The sequence below is a fragment of the Bidens hawaiensis genome, unplaced genomic scaffold (assembly GCF_021521415.1).
Source record: "Bidens hawaiensis isolate Kalapana, Puna unplaced genomic scaffold, B.hawaiensis_p1.1 tig00017570_1, whole genome shotgun sequence".
In the NCBI taxonomy this organism is placed as follows: domain Eukaryota; kingdom Viridiplantae; phylum Streptophyta; class Magnoliopsida; order Asterales; family Asteraceae; genus Bidens; species Bidens hawaiensis.
In genome coordinates this window covers 133014-153318 of record NW_027492658.1, presented here as the reverse complement: position 1 = coordinate 153318, position 20305 = coordinate 133014, and the positions used below count along the sequence as shown (strand labels likewise).

The 20305-nt window shown below is 33.6% G+C and overlaps 2 protein-coding genes across 2 annotated transcripts; one reads left to right on the top strand and one right to left on the bottom strand.

The window, feature by feature from the left end:
• The first annotated feature begins 3969 nt into the window (after positions 1 to 3969).
• LOC143554254 (uncharacterized) lies at positions 3970 to 9150 on the top strand. The gene is made up of 18 exons (XM_077044054.1): positions 3970 to 4050; positions 4279 to 4471; positions 5980 to 6142; positions 6218 to 6354; positions 6443 to 6546; positions 6618 to 6713; positions 6814 to 6907; positions 6979 to 7099; positions 7172 to 7365; positions 7453 to 7544; positions 7628 to 7683; positions 7757 to 7846; positions 7963 to 8062; positions 8182 to 8286; positions 8383 to 8455; positions 8546 to 8709; positions 8816 to 8858; positions 8970 to 9150. The coding sequence occupies exons 1-15, from the start codon at positions 3970 to 3972 to the stop codon at positions 8404 to 8406; spliced, it is 1650 nt and encodes a 549-aa protein (XP_076900169.1). The 3' UTR covers positions 8407 to 8455; positions 8546 to 8709; positions 8816 to 8858; positions 8970 to 9150.
• A 1531-nt stretch (positions 9151 to 10681) lies between these two features.
• LOC143554253 (uncharacterized) lies at positions 10682 to 20047 on the bottom strand. The gene is made up of 20 exons (XM_077044053.1): positions 19861 to 20047; positions 17938 to 18496; positions 17768 to 17856; positions 17549 to 17682; positions 16743 to 17308; positions 15968 to 16648; positions 15721 to 15876; positions 15546 to 15624; positions 14000 to 15447; positions 13755 to 13866; positions 13542 to 13662; positions 13377 to 13460; positions 12888 to 13244; positions 12703 to 12798; positions 12441 to 12605; positions 12158 to 12343; positions 11464 to 11577; positions 11213 to 11395; positions 11058 to 11102; positions 10682 to 10934 (listed from the first exon to the last, which is right to left on the bottom strand). Exons 1-20 carry the CDS (start codon positions 19984 to 19986, stop codon positions 10800 to 10802), a joined length of 5436 nt encoding a protein of 1811 aa, XP_076900168.1. The 5' UTR covers positions 19987 to 20047; the 3' UTR covers positions 10682 to 10799.
• Between the last annotated feature and the right edge of the window lie 258 nt (positions 20048 to 20305).

The following is a 20305-nucleotide window of genomic DNA, read 5'->3' as shown; positions in this document are numbered from 1 at the left end:
AATGGGCCGGTTTAATGAATTTTTGAAAACAGCCAAATATGGGTCGATTTTGGTTAAAGATAATTTTAAATCTGTCATGCCCGAACCGACCCATTTATTTAACCAACAATATGTTTAGGATTAACTTTCACCAAACATATTGTCGGATTGTATCATTTGTATGTTTTCGGTTCAACGTTAGTAATCGATTTAACTTGAATTTCATTGATGGATTATATAAAGTCATTTTTTTAATATTTGGTATTAATTCTACCGAATATATATTTTGTTGGATTATGTCATGTCATGTTTTTTTTAATATTTGGTACCAAAGTTTTAGGCTCAATTACATTGTCTTGCTTAAGGTGAACCGACCCATAACCGACTCGCTATAACCATAAAAACCAATTAACCGAAACCGCCATAACGATAACGTATCGATTATGGCTATGGCTATCCATTAACCGACATATCGGTTATGGTTATGGGTTTGGCCCAAAACCGCCCCAAACCGACCATGCACACCCCTAGTTTTCAGGTACTTTTTTAGAAAGATTTAAAACGAAAACAAAAAAACAAAATTAGACGATTTTTGGAAATTGAAAACCTAAAGCTTTGGTTCTTGATTTGTTTTAGCCAAAATCGACCCACAATGATTTAGGCCCAAATTTATATTTTTCTACCAAAATTTTCCACACTCATATAACAAAACCGAAACTAGGGGTGCAAATGAGTCGAGCTGCTCATGAGCTACTTGAGATCGGCTTGTGAAAAAGCTCGATTGAGCCGGAGCCCAAGCTCAAACCTAAAAGGAAGCTCGTTTAATCAAAAACCCGGTTTTCACTTATCGAGCTTGATCCAGCTCGCAAGCCTAAACGAACATGCCAAATATATATATATATATAGGGGATGGATCTTGCGAGAAGTGATATTACAGCAAGAAATGCGATAAGTGAGTGTATAACTCCATTAATCCCTAATTTCACTCCCTTTCATATGATGTTACATACATATATGTAGGTTGGTTGTATTTATGTCTTAATTACACATTCAAACCAACCTACAAACATATAAATGTACCGAGCCACATTTAAACCTATGTACCTACACACATACAAACATGCGTACACATATACAAACATACGTACCTACACACATACATATGCACCTACACATAAAAAAGAGAGTGAAATTAGGGATTAATGGAGTTACACCTTCATTTCTCGCACTTCTCGCTGTAAAAAAACTTCCGAAATGATCCAATACCTATCTATACTATATATAAAGCATGAGTGAAGGACCTCTTAAATTTTAAGAGGTACAATCACTCATGCATAAAATACAATACCTAATGCATACAATTTTTAAAATTTGAGGGCAATATTGTATTTTTGACATCATGTACGGTTAACAATGTCTACTTTATAAAATAGTTACAAAATAATCCCTCAACTTTAATACAACTTTGTAAATTTCTAAAGTAGTTACACATAAACTCTCTATCTTTACCCATTTAATTGACAAATTCATTAAAAACCTTTATTTCTTCAATATCTTTTAATGTATTGTGTTTTAAACAAAAACGAACCTACCATTGCAATATTCTTATTTTTGTTGAAGTATCAATGTAAATTTTGTTTTATTATGAGATGTTGATTATAATATACAAGTCAATTAAGCATAAGAGTACAACTCAAATATGCAATTATTTAGCTAAAATATAATTACAAATTTAAACCTTCAACTATGTTTAACTTTTGTAAATTTAATTAATAATTACTCTTCCATCCCCTTAAGTTTACCCATATATATATATATATATATATATATATATATATATATATATATATATATATATATATATATTTTCTCTTTGTTTTTCATTTATATCTTTGAATATAATACACTTTAATAGATTTCGAACATACAATTACAACGTGTTTATTTTTGTCTACGATCCAAAGTATTATATTGGTGCGCATGTTATAAACCTATAACCAAAATGATTTCGTGTCATTTAAAAAAATATATCAAGTTTGTTTCAAGTCAAAATGCCATCAAAATGAGTTTTAATCATTTTCTTTAAAATACTTTTATTGTTTCGGGTCAACGATTGAGGACTTTGACAGGTCAAAACGCCTTCAAGTTATAACTTGATGTAAGCCAAATAAGTTTAGGTCATTATATAAAAAAGGTTTAAAATATTGTTTAGGCCAAAACATACAATAAGTAAAATGAGTTTGAGTCATTTAAGAAAAAATTTTTTGTCAATTTTGATTTTGGTTAAAACATGTTATAAGCATAATGAGTTCGAGACATTTAAAAAAAATGGTTTTGGTTTGCGTCAAAACAATTATATGCAAAATGAATCCAGGTCATTTAAAAAAAATATTGATTTTGGCTCTAGGTGGACATTAAATCTTTGGGCGTTTATAAAGGTTTCAAAAGACTCCTGAATAACCGCGACTAACATAGTAGATTTGGTTCAGGTCAAAATGCCCAGCAAAATGAGTTTCGATTATTTTTAAATACTTTTATTTTTTCGGTTTAACGACCGAGGACTTTGATATGTTAAAATGTGTACGAGTTATAATGGGATGTAAGCCAAATGGGTTTAGGTCATTATAAAAAAAATAAAGTTTTGTTCAGATTAAAATGAGTAATAAGTAAAATGAGTTTGAGACATTAAAAATAAACTGTCAACTTTCTGGTTAAAGCATGTTATAAGCATAATGAGTTCGACTCATTTTAAAAATAAAAAGGTTTTGGCTTGCGTCATAATAATTATATGCAAAACGAATTTTGATCATTTAAAGAAAATAACAATTTTTCCTATGGGTGAACATTAAATCTTTGGTCGTGCATGAAAGTTTCAAAAGACTCCCTAAATAACTGTGACTACTATAATAGATTTGGTTTAGGTCAAAATGCTCAGTAAAATGAGTTTTGATCATAGAAAACTTGGTTTTTATGATTCGTATAGCAATTGTAACGTACAAAAAACAACATTCATTTTTTGAATAAAACTGTATCGTGCCATATGTTTAAAAGGTTGTTACTAAAAATCTGTTTAAACATATTGTTATCACCGCAGCATCGCGCGGGTATACTACTAGTGTGTGTGTATATATATATATATATATATATATATATATAATTGTTATGAAAAATATAAATAAATAGTATTTATTATTTTATATTATACATAAAACTATAATCGTAAAAAAATATATAAAAATAATTAATAAATAGTAAACAAGCCGAGCTTGAGTTTGAAAATATACTCATGGTCGAGCTCTAGTTTTGAAAATAGAGCTTGAAACGAGCCGAACTCGGGCTCAGTGCGGCTCGTTTGCTCCCCTACCCGAAACTGAAACCAAACCCGAACTCAAACCTAAGCACAAGCTTTTATTTAAGTCAAAGCCGACCCAAACCGAACCATCACACACACGGGTACACCTATATCTATACTTATATATAATATATGAGATGAGGGCAAATTAAAACACCTTGGTTTTAAGAAATTTACAAATCAATTAACACATGGTACAACGTTTAATACATTTAAAATAAGGGTGAACTTGTCTACTAAAAGAGTCAAATATGGTTATTAAATAATAGTTACAACATTGACCCATTCACTTTGCTTAACTTTTGTAAATTTTAGAAATAGTTACAACTATGATATTTGATATTTCACTCTTATGTGATTTTTATTTTCATTTTTAACTCAACTTCTCTCATTATTTTTATTCATTAATAACTTTTTCATGCACTAATATTTTTTAAAGAAATTACACCATAGAAACGAACATGTTATTCTCTTTAATTTGAGTATCATAATGTTATAGTTTTTTTCATTTAAAAGAATAACGGGCTGTTTGGCGTTTGTTGTCTGATTTTGACGATTTTTAAATTAAACCGTGAGTTAGTAACCGGTTTTTATGTTGAAATTAAAAACCATCAGCTAAAAACTAATGAAAAAAATCAATGGTAACTGATTTGAAAGTTTTGCAGTTTCAAATCGAACACCGAACGCTCATAGAGACTACCAAAGACGCTGCTAGAAGTGTCTTTTTCTCTCCTCTTGTCTTGTCTTGTCTTGTCTGCCACACCATAAACATAAACCCTCTGCTCCTCCTCATAATCTCCGATCACACTCACACCCACACCCACACCCACACCCACACCCATGGTCAGTACAACATTCAAATCCACTCATTACATTACATTACATTACACACAAACATATTATTATTATTATTTAACAATTGTTTGTTTGTTTGTTTGTTTTATCAGGATCAACAACAACAAGAACAACAAGGTCCGTCAATTGAAGAGTGTTTGAAGCTACTCAAAGGCGACCGAGACGAACAACGCCTCGCGGGTCTTCTTCTCGCCACCAAGTTCTGCAAAAACGATGATATTGACTCCATTCTTAGGGTTTACGATGCCCTCGGCAACACGTTCCTTGACCGCCTGCTCCGAACCGGTAATCGATAGACTAAAAAGCCGAGCTTTTGGAATTAAGAGCCCTAGTTTAGTGAATTAGTTGCTGCACATTGATGGATGGGTTTGCCAGAGTATTAATTCTTCAATTGATATGATAGTTAGCTCAATTTGCCCTTTAGATGCTGTTTTTAGGGTAATTTAGAGTGTAATCGAGCTGAGCCCAAGCTTGACTTGTGGGTAGTTTTTCAAACTTGAGCTCGGCTCATTGCGAGCTTTATTATTATATTTTTAAAGCTTGGGCTTGGTGTATGGGTAGGTTTTTAAGCTTTAGCTTTATTTTGTTTCTAAACTTCGAGCTTGGCTCATGAATATTTTCAAGCTTGAGATATGCTCATCAAAGATTTGACCTTTTCAAACTCTGTTTGAAACTCACCCGAAAACAAAAGGATGACTCGTTTATTATTTATTAGTTGTTTTACTAATATTAATACCTGTTTTTTGTATATATTTTATTTATATTTTTATATATAACATAATACGTATTATTTATCATAATTTTCTATATGATGATAATAATTATAAATATATGTGTTTAATATGAAAAATAAATAATAGGCTCGTTTGGGCTCGGCTCAAGCTCGACAAGTGAAGTTCATGCTCGGACTCGTTTATTAAACAAACGTATTTTTAAGATCGAGCCTGTTGATATGTGCCTAACTCTACCGTGCCGCCATGCACTGCTGGGAGTTGTGAACGTGGGATATGTAGTTTATCTCAATTATTACCTTAACTTCTTTACGTGGGTTTAGTTGGTTTAATAGTTAGTGGTTTAGTGGTTTACTTTCTTTGTTATTTTCTTTTATCAATGTAAGCCTATAAATGGCCTTGGTTGTTTTATTTTAGAGCATGAATGAAGAATATGAATTAAGTCTGGATTTCTCTCTATTTGCTAATCTAGATTCCCGTCTATTTTCTTTGGCCAACGATTAATTGTTGGAACCACATCACCTGTTTAACCTTGGATCGATTCGAGCTTTTGGCGTGCCGATGTTGAGTCGCTCACGAGCAGCTCGGCCCGTATACACCCCTAGTTTGGACCCTGTCATGTGCTCTATCGTGCGTGATTATATGAATTTGATTACATCTGCACGCTCCCCCACATATGATTCAGTTCTGAATGTTTTGAGATTATTTGTTAGTTCTGATCACACACACACACACACAAATATATAGGGTTTGGATCAAATACAAATGACTTTTATCGTGAGAAGTGTACAAATAACTAGAGTAATTATGTTAACACTAGAGTAATTATTATTACACTATATTATCTTTTATAACATAATTACTCTAGTTCTTATATATATATATATATATATATATATATGTATATATATATAATTTGTTCAATTGTTGGGTGTAGAGTGAGAATCACTTAAACAAATTTGAAGGATTCTATGTTTTAGTATGAAATTGTTGTTGTTTCTTAGGAAAAAGTGCATTAACTTTATTTTATTTATTTATAATTTTTGTGTATGTTTTTGGTAGGGATGGGTAAAGGAAGCACAAGTGAGAATAGTCAAAATAACCAGGATGCATACTTACAGTTGTCGGTATCTATTTTGGCTGCATTCTGTCGGGTTTCTGGTATTGCTTCTTCTGATGATATGGTCAACAAGATTCCACTCATACTGGAAGTTCTTTCTAAACAGTAAGCATTTATAATTATATATATGACTAAACAATATTCTTTTATATCTTATTATATATTTTTCTGAATCTACAGATTAGGACCACCACTTGTTGAAGAATGCTTAGAGTTTTTATACTTGGTGTCAGCAGCCCACAGTAACGGGGTTCAAATCTTTTACAAATCGGGTGGAATGACCGTTTTAGCCTCTCAGATGCCAAATTTACCAGATGGTATGTAACTATTTTTTATTTACTTTATTGCCGAAGTTGTTAATAATAATGTCAAGGTCTGAATATAATATTTTTGAAACTTGTTTAGGTTCCCATGCAATGGAACTAGCGATTAAACTCCTTCAGTTGACCATAAGTCAACTTTCACTCGACACAATTATAAAAGAGTATTGCTCAGATCTGTCATCAGTGGTAAGCTCATAACTTTTTGTATTTTCATAATATCGTAGTTTTTTAAATTAAATATTCATGTCTTGTTGCAGGTTACAGTGCTAGCAAAACAGTTTGCTTTGTCTCACAATGCTTTGAAATTTGAGACACTTCATCTTCTATCAATGATCCTAAATTCAATATATGCGGTATGCATATTTTATACTAAAGTTGTTAAAATATTATATTGGTTTCATTATTTCATATCATCACTTGCAGAAGATGTAACCTAAAAAGGTACTTTGTTAGGCACCTGTGCATGAAACTCTTGGTACACTGAGCAATAAAAGTTGGACAAGTTATGTGCGTGTTGGTGTTGTTGCCGTTTTGCAAAACCGTGTTGGTAAGTTTTAAGTTTATTGTGTGCTTGATTAAACTTTTATTATATTATTAATCTATGAAATTTGTATTCAGCACCAAATCAAAGGCTGGAAGCTCTTATTTTGGCTGAGTCTGTTATGCGTATTGCTGGTGAACGGTGGCTTGTTGAGCAAGCAAACTTATCAGGTATTCAAGATTCTATTCCAGCTGACAGGTATGCGGGCCGTGTTAATTTTTTTCCAGGTCAGCAAGTGCTTTTCTTTACCCGGTTTTATTGTTTTGCCAGGTGTACATTGCTTGTTCTAGAAACCTCTAGGGTGGAAATTGCGGTTCTTCTTAATGATTTGGCGTATTTAAGATACGAGTCTAAAGAAGCATTAGATGCTGAAACTGTTATCTTAAAGCAAAGAAATCTTGCCATTGCATTTTCATTGGTGGAAAAGATAGTTAAATTGATAGCAAGTATTGCTGAAGATGAAGGTATGCATTTTTTACTTCAACTAGCCTAAGTTTTGTAGCATTTATGTTAATTAATATTATAAATGTGATATATTTTATTATTTATAGGTAATATCATTAGTGAGAAAATGTTCACGAAGATCATCAATGGGCTTAACGAGACAATCGGTGTGATCCTAGAGTATCTTCGAGATGCCAAGGTATTAAACATAAATATTAATATTATTTCACATATTCAAGGTCATGTAGCATTTATATATGAATAATTGTTACTTTTTTGCAGGATCATGGACAATATAAAGGGAATGATTTTCTGGCTTCAGTAAGGATAGTTGGAAGGTAATCCTCATGTCAATATTGTATAATTATATCACTATTTTATATAGTTTCTTTAAAAAAAATTATTTTGCAGTTACCTTGCTGAAAGTCCGTCTGCATGCAATGACAAAGTTATGGAGCTTTTAGGGTACATGGTTTCGGTTCAAGGTGAAGATGAACAGAGGTTTGTCTACTTTTATGTCTATTTCTTTTTTTTCATTTATTTAATTAGTTATCTTATTTATTCAGTTTTGAAGTAATTTGAATTTAAATTTCATAAATGTGATTTGGCAATTTCAGCCCCTTTTCTTCAGTTTGCTTCTTGCTGCCAATGGTATGCCAAATAACAATGGAGGTTAATGGATGTCAGCTTATTATCTCTTCTGGTGTATATAAAGCAGTAAGTTATTATTTTAAATGCATTATAGTAAATATAAGATGTTTCTTAAGTCACATGATGAAATATAGCATATGATTGTTACTGATTCGTCCAAAATTAAATACTGATTGAACTTGAAGGTTGTAGAATGCCTAATTAAGCTGCTTTTGGAAGATACCGGTACAATGGAGGATAACGGTCCGATCTTCTTGGCCTGTGATACAATTTTAAATCTTCTTTTAAAGGTATGTTAATTTCCAGCAATGCAATATATCAAGTTATCAGTTTAAACTTTAAATGCTATTTTTGTTGATTATTATGTTTTCTTTTTATCCTATCAGAAAGAGCAGATTAGGGTACCCTAGGATGATTCTTGTTTTATCAGACTATTGGGTGCAACGTCATCATGGGCAGGTATTAGTTATTATTATATATATATAGTGTTTTTTATTTCTTTCTTTTTATTTTTGTGATTTTAATGTTGATTAATTTGTGGTTGATCAGATGATGCAGTTGACTGGTCTTGTACCATGATGGCTTCAAGCATATGCAGTTTGATATTAGATTCCACATCGGAAGCCATTCTTCAAAGCAATCCACATTTTAATAATGATAATTTTATCGGTTTATGTCGCCTCATGAAGCGAAGTTTGGCTACGTTTGGTAAAGTAAGTTGTTTAAATATTTCTTATATCATGAATATTATTATTGTTATATATGAGCAATATTATGGTAAGAATTAGTTAGTAAATGGTTTTCTAATTTAATTTTCAGCATATGGAGTCTGAGGCGGATCTTCATCAAATAGTCATCTCAGGTATGTGATGTGAAATGTGAATTCATTATTACTCAGTTGTGACTTGTGAGTGTGATAAATATTTTTAAGTGAACAATTTGAAGTTAGTTATTTGTTTGTTTGGTTGTGTAGGATACTCGAGGTGGGCTGATCGGTATCCTCATATTAAAGCAGCTGTTGAAGGGAGGTAGTTAAGAAAACATATTTGTAAAGTTGACACATTTGGTGTGTTACTTTGAAGATGTGTGTTGTGTTATTACAGACCTTCGTTACAGATTTTGATGTAAGATATATTCTTGTTTGGTTAAAGAGAATATTTAGTTTCACAGATTTTCAAATCTTACAAAGATGAATGAATGTTAAGGGGCGTTTTAACTGTTTTGGGCTTGGGGACTAAATTGAATTCTAAAATTTAGGTTTTCGCTCAAGGAAGAAGTAAAACAACTTGAATTTACAAACACTTGAGAAGTTGGTGTAAATTTACTATACACTTTATAATATGGAAAAGTACATGAAAGTAGGCATTGAAAGTTCAATTACACAGAAAAAACCTAGGATTAAAACTCATCATCAATAACATTAGTAGCTAGGTGAAACTAACTAGCATGTTAAGATGGTGAAACACTCAAGGTTGTTGGCAGCAATCATTAAACTGGATTGCTTATTTTACCTTCATATAAAATCATAAATGACTTGGATTATTAATCCCAAACACCCAAAAATAGTCATTGTTTCAGTTTGTAACAATCCTTAAATAAATTAGGAGATGAAGAGTTAAAAGAGGCTATTCTATAAGAGGGGAAGGAGTCTTCGCTTGTCCCCCGCAACCCACGGATCAAAAAAGTGTGTAAATGAACGGGAGCCAACGAGAAAATTCCCCAATTTGTGTAAAAAAATAACCGCTGGACCGGTATTGGATTTCTCTCAGCTTTTCTCGACCCCCACTCCGTCCCCTCTAATCAGCTTAATTTTATCCAAGTTAATTAAATTTTAACTTTGTTTATAGTCTGTATTTAGGGGTGATCAAAAAATGGTTCGGAACCGTCAGAACCGCAGAACTGGAACCGAACCGGTGCCTCAGAACCGCTAACCTGTGTTACATTACGGTTCTCGGTTCTCAGAATTTGCATTAAACGGTTTGCGGTTCGGTTCCGGGTAAAACCGGCGGTTCTAGACTTGGAACCGAAGAACCGGAATATTAAAAACGTTTTAACTAAATTTACCAATACCCATTTTTTATAGAGTAACTTATTAACCCGCATCCATTCAATTATTATTTAATTCAAATCTTCTTTCTTTGCGTTCAAGACCTAGCAACCATAATCAATTTTGACTTAAGCTATCAAGGTAATTTAATATAAAATGATATGATCTTCCTTTAATCTATCGTTGCTAATGATTTATTTAACTTCGACAATTAAGTTTTAATAAAAAATATAACGGATGTTCATGTTGTAACCTAAATTAATTTTACCGTGAAAGAAGATATACAATTATATAAACTTGTTTTGTAATTTGCAAAGTATGAACAACATATATGATAAATATACAACGGAAACGGTTCTAGTCAGAACCAATTAGCGAGAACCGACTTTACCGGTTTTGGAACCGAACCGGTTTACTATAATAGGTTCCGGTTCCGGTTCTAATTTTTAATCATTTTTGGTTCCGGTTCGGTTCTCACGGTATTGCAACTTTTTAACTCTGTATTGTACAAATTGTTTCAAGTTATTGCAACTTTTTAACTCTTTATTTTGTATACTTTCTATATAATTCAAAATTTTAAACTAATTACAAATCTTTATATTTTCTTAGACCTTGACTACACCATATTCATTCCACATGAAAACTGATCCCAAAAACAGAGAATCAACAATGCAGGCATGAATTATACATATACATTCAAGAAGCGATTTAAAACAACAAAAAAAGAATGTGAAAATGGAACCGCCAATATTATTATTAATTGAGATAACGCCTGCAATTACTAGAATTGCAAGAACACAATATCTTTTTACCTTCATCTTCATTGTTAAAATGGTAGTCATATGTTATCTCTTCTCCTGGATATATGTCCCTTTCAGCAAAGAACACAACCTGCATTTCATTTTTACACCAATCATTTTTTGTTTCAATACAATTTAATATAAAACCACATCAATAAATAATTACAATATATTTGGATTTGAATTATCTAAATTTGGAATGTAAAATTTTTACCTTCTTTTCACCCCGCACCGTCACCACTTTAGCAACACAATTTGGCTAGTTATGAAGACATGGTAATAAGTGATTAGTAAACAAAGCATTTGTTATACTGAACATGTAACAAAATTATAATAATTTGAATGAGTGAGTTAGTTTTACACTTTTACCTGGCATGAATGGTTTACAAACCGAGCAATTCCACCTTTACGAGTTGCATCGATTATATGTTCTTTATCAATTCTGAAAAAGTAACAAGCGCTTTTATATTGCAATTGCTTTCCAGATTGATACTCACCTTCTCTTCTATCAGCAACACGCAGCCCCACGATTTCACCAACATATTCTACAACCTGTTATTCATATAATAATGATTACTATAAGTTTTGTAAATATTTCATTTATTGACTAATGATTATACCATTGCACTCTGTGAAATGAACAATGATGTATACAGACCAAGAGCATGGATTCCTGATCTGTATACAACCAAATGCTTCCAACCTTTTGACTGTTTATACCGAGCATATTCTTTCTGCAAATACACACGAGATGAGATTTTCCAAAGTCAGAACTCCGTAAACCGTTAGGTGGGAAGTCCGTTTATGTTCTGCTTATTTAATAAACGAATGAACATGAACCAAACCTTTTGTTTATTTTGTTAAATGAACAAACATTAATACGTCTCGTTCGTTCATTTATATTCGTGAATGTTCGTTCATGGTTATATGTTCATTTGATTACATTCATTTATGTTCTTTAATTTAAGTCCGTTCAACTATGTTCTCTTATATATCCATTTAAATGTTTTAGGACCGTTACAATTTAGTCTACTACTCTAGGTTTAATAACTTTCTAGTGTTGTCACAGTGTCACCTTTTTTAATTGGTTTTATCTCAGTCATGTTTGTTCATATATGCTCAGTTAGGTTCATTCATCTACGTTCATGAACCGTTCATTTATACTGTTAACAAATGAGCACACCCATTTTCTTAATGAACAAACACGAACAAGAAAACCCTGTTCATTTAAAGTTAAACAAACAAACACAAACATGTCCCGTCCGGTTCATTTACAGCCCTATCTCAAAAGAGGTAATAACGTATTTAACATACCCGGAAATCAGATTCTACATCTTGAACTGGTTGTGGCATTTTATGAAGCCGTTTTTTAGATAAAAGTTGCCGGTTTATATAATTCCAAGCATCTACTTGCTCTTGCTGAACCATGCATCCATCACCACCATTAAGGTTTTGTTGGTTATCATGCCTAAACCCTTCTCGTTTCCGTCCCTTATAACCCTAATCCACATAAAAAAACAAAAAACTATTAGATATATATAAAACACTGGTTACCAGATATAACCGTTATTACTATTATTAGTAGTAGTAGACAGACCTCGGTTCGAGCACATGTTTCTTTTTCAGGAAGACACACAATTTGCATACTCTGAGAGTTAGTCTTACGGTTACAACAATCATCTTTGGTTGCATGAAGCTCACATCTTCCATAAAAACCAACCATGTCATTCTCAGCTCCTTCAACCTCACTTTGCAGTAAACCCTATTTCCAAACCACCAATCAGATTAACATTTACTTGAGTGAGTCAACTCAGTTTATATTTTATCTCTAGCAGGTCAAACGGGCAGGAGATTAAGACCTTTTTATGGGCACACCATGGATGGAAGTGAATTGCACAGTTTTTAACTCTACACTTTATGCAACAACCACCGCGACGCTTACACATTGAACAAACCTACAAGTTAAATAAAATCTATTAACACTTGGTATAATTTAAATTCATGGAAAATGAAATTAGTTAAATATACTCAGTTAAGGTCTAACCACATTTTCTTTGGGAAAGCAAGCACCAGCCACATCAAAAGCACTCATGGTGTCTACATTTGGACATCGTGTGCCAGGTGTCCAAAGTCCACAAACCATATGTACCCACTGTTTCACAGTAGGATCAAAAGTTCCTGATGTAACACTATTTATTACCACTTTGTCATTCGCAGGATAAGATGAATTCTTGACCATAGGATCACACACTGAAGATGCCATTATATGTTTACATATAATATTTTGAGTCTCCTGTGATTCTGCAACAACATTCCATGGATTCAAAAGGCTTCTCACAATACTGTTACTATGAAGAGCCCGAGTCATAACCCCACCTTCATAACCACATAGAACACATGCCTGAATGCCAATAAAACCACAATTAATATGTTTCATAGGTTAAACTTGCAGAATGTTTAGCATACACGTGTGTGCACACACAATCAATTAGACATGAATTGGCCATCAATTTCAAATTGAACGAATTCTTACCATATTAGTAGCATTTTCTCTGCACGGTCTACAATACCAATCGTTTTTTGGAACTTTTGGAATTCCGTAACAAGCCTGATGCACCTGCACAATACCATATAAAAGTTTCTCATAATCTAAGTAGGTGGTACTTTAATCAAAGTATACAAATACTGAAGGGCATACCTTAATCAAGCATCGGTTGCACTCCAACAAGCAATTTAATTCATCATTGTTTAAGCTTCCACAAACATTGCAGAATTTATCCACATCTGGAGTTGACTTGCATGTTAACTCTTTCGGGGATCTAAACCATAGGCCATTGATCTTATCATACAGTTTTTTTTAGACAAAAGTAACTAATGTACAGGTAATTCAAATCCAAATATAACTAATTACCTGGATACGTTTTCTACTCCACGGAGATTATTACTATTTCCATCATTCTTCAAGTTATCTTGAGACACTGAAGCTATGTTCTTCGGAATTGTAGCAAAACCAGAATCTTTTTCTGATGATATCATAGGAGCAAAAGAATAAGGTTATGTTTGGACCAAATGTATACCTCTGTAACAGACCCGAAAAGTATTTTAAGAAAAATGAAGTTAAACATTAGTGTCCTATATTAGTTAGAAATAGTATACCTTCTGTAATTAACTCATATAGGCTACGCTTGCAAATCTTCTTACTTTTTTGCCTTTTCTTGGTGCCAAAATCACTATCTGAAGATTCCGTTGTATCATCATCACTGTATACTTCAGATTCTTTTCCAATGTAGCATATATCCTCTTTAAAACTAGAAAATCTATCTGTTCGTCGATCTGCTTCTCTGATGATAGATTTCTTTAATATTTTTACTGGTGATTTCTTCACAAATTCATCTGTGACAGGGGAGCATCTTTTGGAAGTTTTAATAATCTTTTTAAGAGAAAATATCTTTGCTGGTTTAGATGTATCACCATTTGAGATAATACCATACTTTCCACATACTAGTGGCCTAGTGAATCTTTTACAAGATAACTCTTGTTTCCAAACACTTTTTGTTTTCGAAAAATCCAAATCAATCCTTAGCTTCTTTGCACGTGATGATTCTGGAATTTCAAGAATATCATCATGTTCATAACCCCTTTTTTGAATCCTACATGGAAGTTCCTTTTTATGTTTATCAAGTCTATGTACTTCTTCAAGAGACTGAGAAGACTGCCCAGACTTTCCAGTAGATATTGAAGAAGTAGGAGAGCCAGAGAATGATTTTCCAAGAATTTTGAATTTTGTTTCTCCTTTTCTTTTTCTCGGTTCAAAATCTTTATCAAATGTATTCATTGAAGCACTATTTTCATGCAAAGGGGCTTGATTCTGTACTTTCTTTAATCGTAGAGAGTCTATAACCCTTAGCTCATCAACAAGACTACGGTTTGACCGACCAGGAACTGATTTTGACCGTGTTTCGTTTTTGGAATTGGTTCTCCGAGAAAACCCATCAAATCCAGTGTTGCTACAATCATCAGAAGACCAATTTTTGGCACAGTCAGTGTTTTGTGCATCATCAGTGCATGAATCTCCATTGCTGATTTTGACTGAAGCTTGGGTCAAAGCAGGAGCCGAACATTTAGATGATATATTAGACATGACCTGCTCTTTCATGCAGTCAACATTCTGAACAGGTTGGTCAACGCTTTTGACAACTACATCAGAAGTTTGGTCAATGGCATCAACTCTATCCTCTAAAACCTTAGCAGTTTCATCTCTGCATGACGCTTGGCACTTGCCTGTCATTTTGGTAGGAACATCTTTCCATTGAAAAGCATTAAATTCAACTTTTTTAAGACTTGGCTTTATTGTTTCTCCAATTTTACCTAAAGAAACAGATCCATCATGCAAAGTGCAACCTTTTTGCAAATTAGGAGATAATGTAGGAGCTCTGATTTTTGATGGTTCTCCAAAAGCACTGAGAAATTCTTTTCCATCAAAATTTGATTTTTCAACCATATGCTTTTTTTGTACCAGACACCTGCATGTTTCTGGAACATATGCACATGATGTACCCTGAAAGCAGTTTCCATTTCCAGATGATGAACCAGGTATACCAAGCCTAAATTTTAACATGTAAATTCAAAACAATGATTACAAAAACAAAAGTAGTACAATGAATTACTATTTCTTGATTATTTTGTTGTAATTTTTAGTTACCTTGGCAGTGGAGGACCAGTTTGATAAGGGTTGCTTAGCACTCTGCTTTTTCCTATTTGAAATGATGTTTCTTGTGATACTGTAAAATATATTGCATTATTTTTTTCAGATTCAGGTAGGTAGAGAAAATGAACTAAAAAATCAGTAATCTATAGTGATTAGAGTAACTATTTACCAGAAATTACAGCTGGTTTCTCCACACCATTAGCAGTCCAAGAAGTAGCTCCAGAATGAACAGGTTTTGTTGCAACTTCTGGGATAATATATGTACTTGCAGTTGGTTTTGATGGCATTTTCGTTGTACTCCATAAATTTCCATTCAAAGGATTGCCTGAATTTATTTTCATTATTTTATTAAATCTAGAAGGGTGGAGAAAATGAACAAAAATCAGTAATCTCTAGTGAATAAGATAAACATTCACCAGAAATTACAGCTGATTTTTCTGCATCTTTAGCAATCCATAAAGTGGTTCCAGAATGAACAGGTTTGCTTACGAATTCTGGAATTTTTATTGAACTCCATAAGTTTCCATTCAAAGGGTTGTTTGATACATTTTGGTCCTTTTCAAGCCCACATAAAGATGAAACATTTGATGAGTGTGTACGTAAATTCATTACTCTGCTACCCTCTACTTTTGACATTGATGAGGTCATGTTAGGAGAAGAGTTCATAATCATAGATGAAAACACCGGTGATGGAGCTTTTGATGTCAAAGGTGGTCTAGGAGACACATGTTGAGATGTAACTGGACCAGGAAAACCATGGTCAACATGCTCTAACCCTTTCCCTTTATCCATAAGCTTGTAATTGTCCATATCATTAAAACCAAGCTTAGAAATTTGAGATTCTACATATTGTTGCTTAGACATCTTATCTTTAGGACTATTGAAGTGTGAAAATAGCATGGAATTAACTGAACCAGCGACTACATCACCTTTCGGTTGTTCTGGTTGCAAAGTGGTTCTTGTGCTATACGCTCCAAACCCAAGACTAGAAAATCCTAACTGGTTTTGTCTTTCTGTTGAACAGGATTTAGCTGCTTGAGCAGCACAGTTAACATTTTGCTTGTTTTCCTCTGTAATTCTGTTACTGCCTGTGATATCTTATTTTGAAAAAAAGAGGGGAAAAAACGGACCATTAGTTCATATAAGTTGGAATAAAAAAAACAAATACAAAGAAAGATAGCAGAAACACACCATTATAAATTCGCTGCTGCGAGGAAACTAATTCCAATGGATGACCAACTCTGCTAACACGAGTATCGAAGCATGGTACTTTTGATATCCCAGGTGTTTGATTCTGCTGAGATGGCTGTCCTAGTCTCAACTCAATATTTGAGGAAACCTTAGTTGTTTTCATTAAATCACCATCCCTATAACTGTTTATTTTATCAGAGTAAGTTGGGACAGATTTAAAAGCTTTATCCGTGTCACCAACAAACTTTGAAGTTGATAAACAATGAGACACATGGCGCTCGGTAGTCTTGTTAGCTGACCCACCACGAGCATTGCTCTGAGATGTTTCAGTGAAGCCATTTGGTAATTTACATGTATCAAGGGCGTGAACAAAATTCTGATTTAAATGGTGGTGATCTGGAATCATCAATGGCTGTCTGGAAGCTGCATATGGTCTAGAAGAACCAACAGAATTGGACGAATCAGCAACTTCCGTTTCATTGGGTACCTTCTGCTTACTTTTTGCAACATCAGCTGTAGAGGAGTATCCTTCAGGCCAGTTCCATCCACATTGATCTTCAGGTACCCTAATCTAAAGCATGATAAAAACATCACCAACCAGTGTTCTTGGTGCTTCAATAACATGCCAATAAGAAATACAGTTTTCAATAATAAAAAGAACCAAAGTAACACATACTAGACTAGTGGAGCATGTTATGCATGCTTCTGATATAAAGATTCATGGTCAAAATCGGAAACACAAAGATCAAAACTAATACATATACTGCAGTGCAAATCTTCTGCATGTCTTGCATAATAACTATTACAGTAATCTCATGACAACGAAAATATATGAGCTTACCCCTAACTTAGAAAAATAGACTTCTCTCCACTTAGCAATGGTCTCACCACTATCCATATGCACAGAATCTCCAGGGTTAACATCTTGCAAACCTGAATGCTGCATGCAATTAGCAATAAGATTTACATAATCATTTTCATAAGAACCACTGATTAATCCAAAAGAACATGTATTCAAAAACTACCTCTGAAAACTTAGAGATTGACATGCGAAAACCATGGCATGAGCAAACAACTCCAAAGAGTCCAGTATTGGTGAGAAAGAGCTCACCACCTTCAAAGATATAAAAATACAAAAAATTAGAGCTTATCATCAAAACTTGTAAGTTGCAACCAAAATGGTGTAAAAACTCACTTGCATACAGACAAAACACACGTGGCAAAACACTTGGGGGAAGAGATAACTGATGATGAAGGGGTGAGCTGTGAAGCTTCCTATGCTGAGGTGGCATTGGACCAGAGACTGGCGCATTTTTCTGAGAAGTGAAGCCATTTGATTGTTCATGTAAAGAAGCAGATTTTCCACCAGCACTTGCTAAAGACTTGACTGGAACAAGTGGATGGATATCAGTTTTGGACGTCAGGTAGCGGTTATCGATGCTGTGCGATGATAAATTAGGGGAACAGAATGAAGATCTGCGCCCTGTAGGACCCAGTATAGAACTACTGTTGTAGACATGAACATTACTGGATGGATTGGATGGCTTTGAGCTCAATACTTGTTGGGACTCATATTGTGAATAAGATGGTGGTCCAGAAAGCAGGGTAAAAAATGGAGCTCCCATCACTGACAGACTTGAGTTGCCTAAATTGAAATTTGTAGTTTGAAACAAGGGATCAGCCATCAGTTTTCTGGTTGATGAAGATGGTTCTTGCACAATATGTGGATAACCATAACGACCTGAGTTATTCATCTACAGAAAATACAAAGTTATCAAACTTGTATGTCAAAACATAACCAAATCTATCTCAAACACGTTGACACAACTTACTTTCTTTAAAAACAAGTTCCAAAAAATAACAGATCATTCGATTAATGATGAAACATATACATACATGCATAAGAAAATATTAAGGCATGACTGCATGAATATTCACACAAGCTATATTTTCAGATGTGTCCCAATCCAATAGTACATTCATGTAAAAACACAAACATGGTCTACAGTATAGCATATAATCTCCAGACACCAATTGTCAGCAACTCAGCATTACATACAAACTTATGCCCTAAAATTTATATTATCGAGACACATTCCCTCCATCTATAAAACATACAGATTCATTGTTGTTTCACAGTGTTAATAATTACAATTTCACCAAGAAATTGTGAGGATAATCAATAAATTCCAAAAATCCAATGCACATTTTAAGCTACACGTATTCACTTTATCAGTAACTAACAACATTTAGGGGAAATTGGGAAAATGAAGGCATGAATCATGAATTCATGATTGCATGAACGTTTGCAGAAGCTATATGTTTAGATGTGTTCCAATCTAATAGTGCATTCATGTAAAAGTATATACATTGTCTACAGTATAGGATATAATCTTCATATACAAATGCACATACAGTTTTATGCCCAAAAAATTCCTTATAGAAGGTATGGGAACTGTATAAACAAGTAGAACCTTGTTGTTTCACCATATAAAATATTCACAATGTCACCAGGCATCAGTGAAGATAATCAATATATTCCAGGAATTCAGCGCACAATTTTAAGCTACACGTATTAGCTTTGTCAGTAACTAACAAAATTTAGGGGAAACTGGGAAAATGAAGGCATGAATGTTCACAGAAGCTATATGTTTAGATGTGTCCCAATCTATATACATTGTTTACAGTATACAATATAATCTCCACATACAAATGTCACACACAATTCTATGCTCTAAAAGTTCTATTACAGAAGATACAGGAACTGTATAAACAAGTTTAACCGAGTGATTTCACCTCATTAAATATTTACAATGTCACCAGGCATTTGTGAAGATAATCTATAATTTATAACCCCATTGCACACTTTAACCTAAAAAAAATTAGGTTAAAAATAGCTACACATACATATTCTTCACTCTACCAAAACCTAACAAAAATTAGGGCAAATCGAAAGCAAAAACTCGAAAGCCTAGACCGGATGCTACTCTAAACAATCAATAACGAGCATAACACATTCATTCAATCTGAATCATTAGAACCTAACACCGAAACACACAGGCGCCAATAACCGCTACAAATTAATCAACACACACAATATGACAGTAATGCAGATTACCGAAGAAGAAGTTGTTCTAGAAGCATCCGGCAACTGAACTTGAGCCGGCTCCGTGGATGAATGCCACGTGGCACCGCATTTGCTAATCTGCCGTTGATTATTATTATTATTATTATTATTATCCATAGCACGAGAGGAGGTTGTTCAAGTCATCGAAGACGAAGAAGAGATGAATGAATAAGTTGTTGTTACATTACATATGCTTTTGAGTTGATTTGAGTTGTTCAGAGTTTACACACACAGTATAGCAGCAGCAATGGCGAGTGTGTGAATAATAATAATAATAATATTGAAAAGGGGGAAGTGACAAGTGCAGGTGGTACTTGGTTGGTTTACTTGTTGGAAGAGAGAGGATTGATTGCCTACACACGCTCATATCATACCCATGTGGACTGTACAATACCATGGACGAGTGTAAGCCGTTGATTTTGCATCTGATTGTTTC

Excerpts from the sequence above, each read along its gene's own strand:
- LOC143554254 (XM_077044054.1), top strand. The coding sequence starts at position 3,970 with ATGGTAACTGATTTGAAAGTTTTGCAGTTTCAAATCGAACACCGAACG. Across the intron at positions 4,472-5,979 it reads TGACCGCCTGCTCCGAACCG|GGATGGGTAAAGGAAGCACA; the intron begins GTAATCGATAGA and ends TGTTTTTGGTAG. Across the intron at positions 8,287-8,382 it reads TTTTAAATCTTCTTTTAAAG|AAAGAGCAGATTAGGGTACC; the intron begins GTATGTTAATTT and ends TTATCCTATCAG.
- LOC143554253 (XM_077044053.1), bottom strand. The coding sequence starts at position 19,986 with ATGGATAATAATAATAATAATAATAATAATCAACGGCAGATTAGCAAA. Across the intron at positions 16,649-16,742 it reads GCAGCAGCGAATTTATAATG|ATATCACAGGCAGTAACAGA; the intron begins GTGTGTTTCTGC and ends TTTCAAAATAAG. Across the intron at positions 11,103-11,212 it reads TTGTAAACCATTCATGCCAG|CCAAATTGTGTTGCTAAAGT; the intron begins GTAAAAGTGTAA and ends CTTCATAACTAG.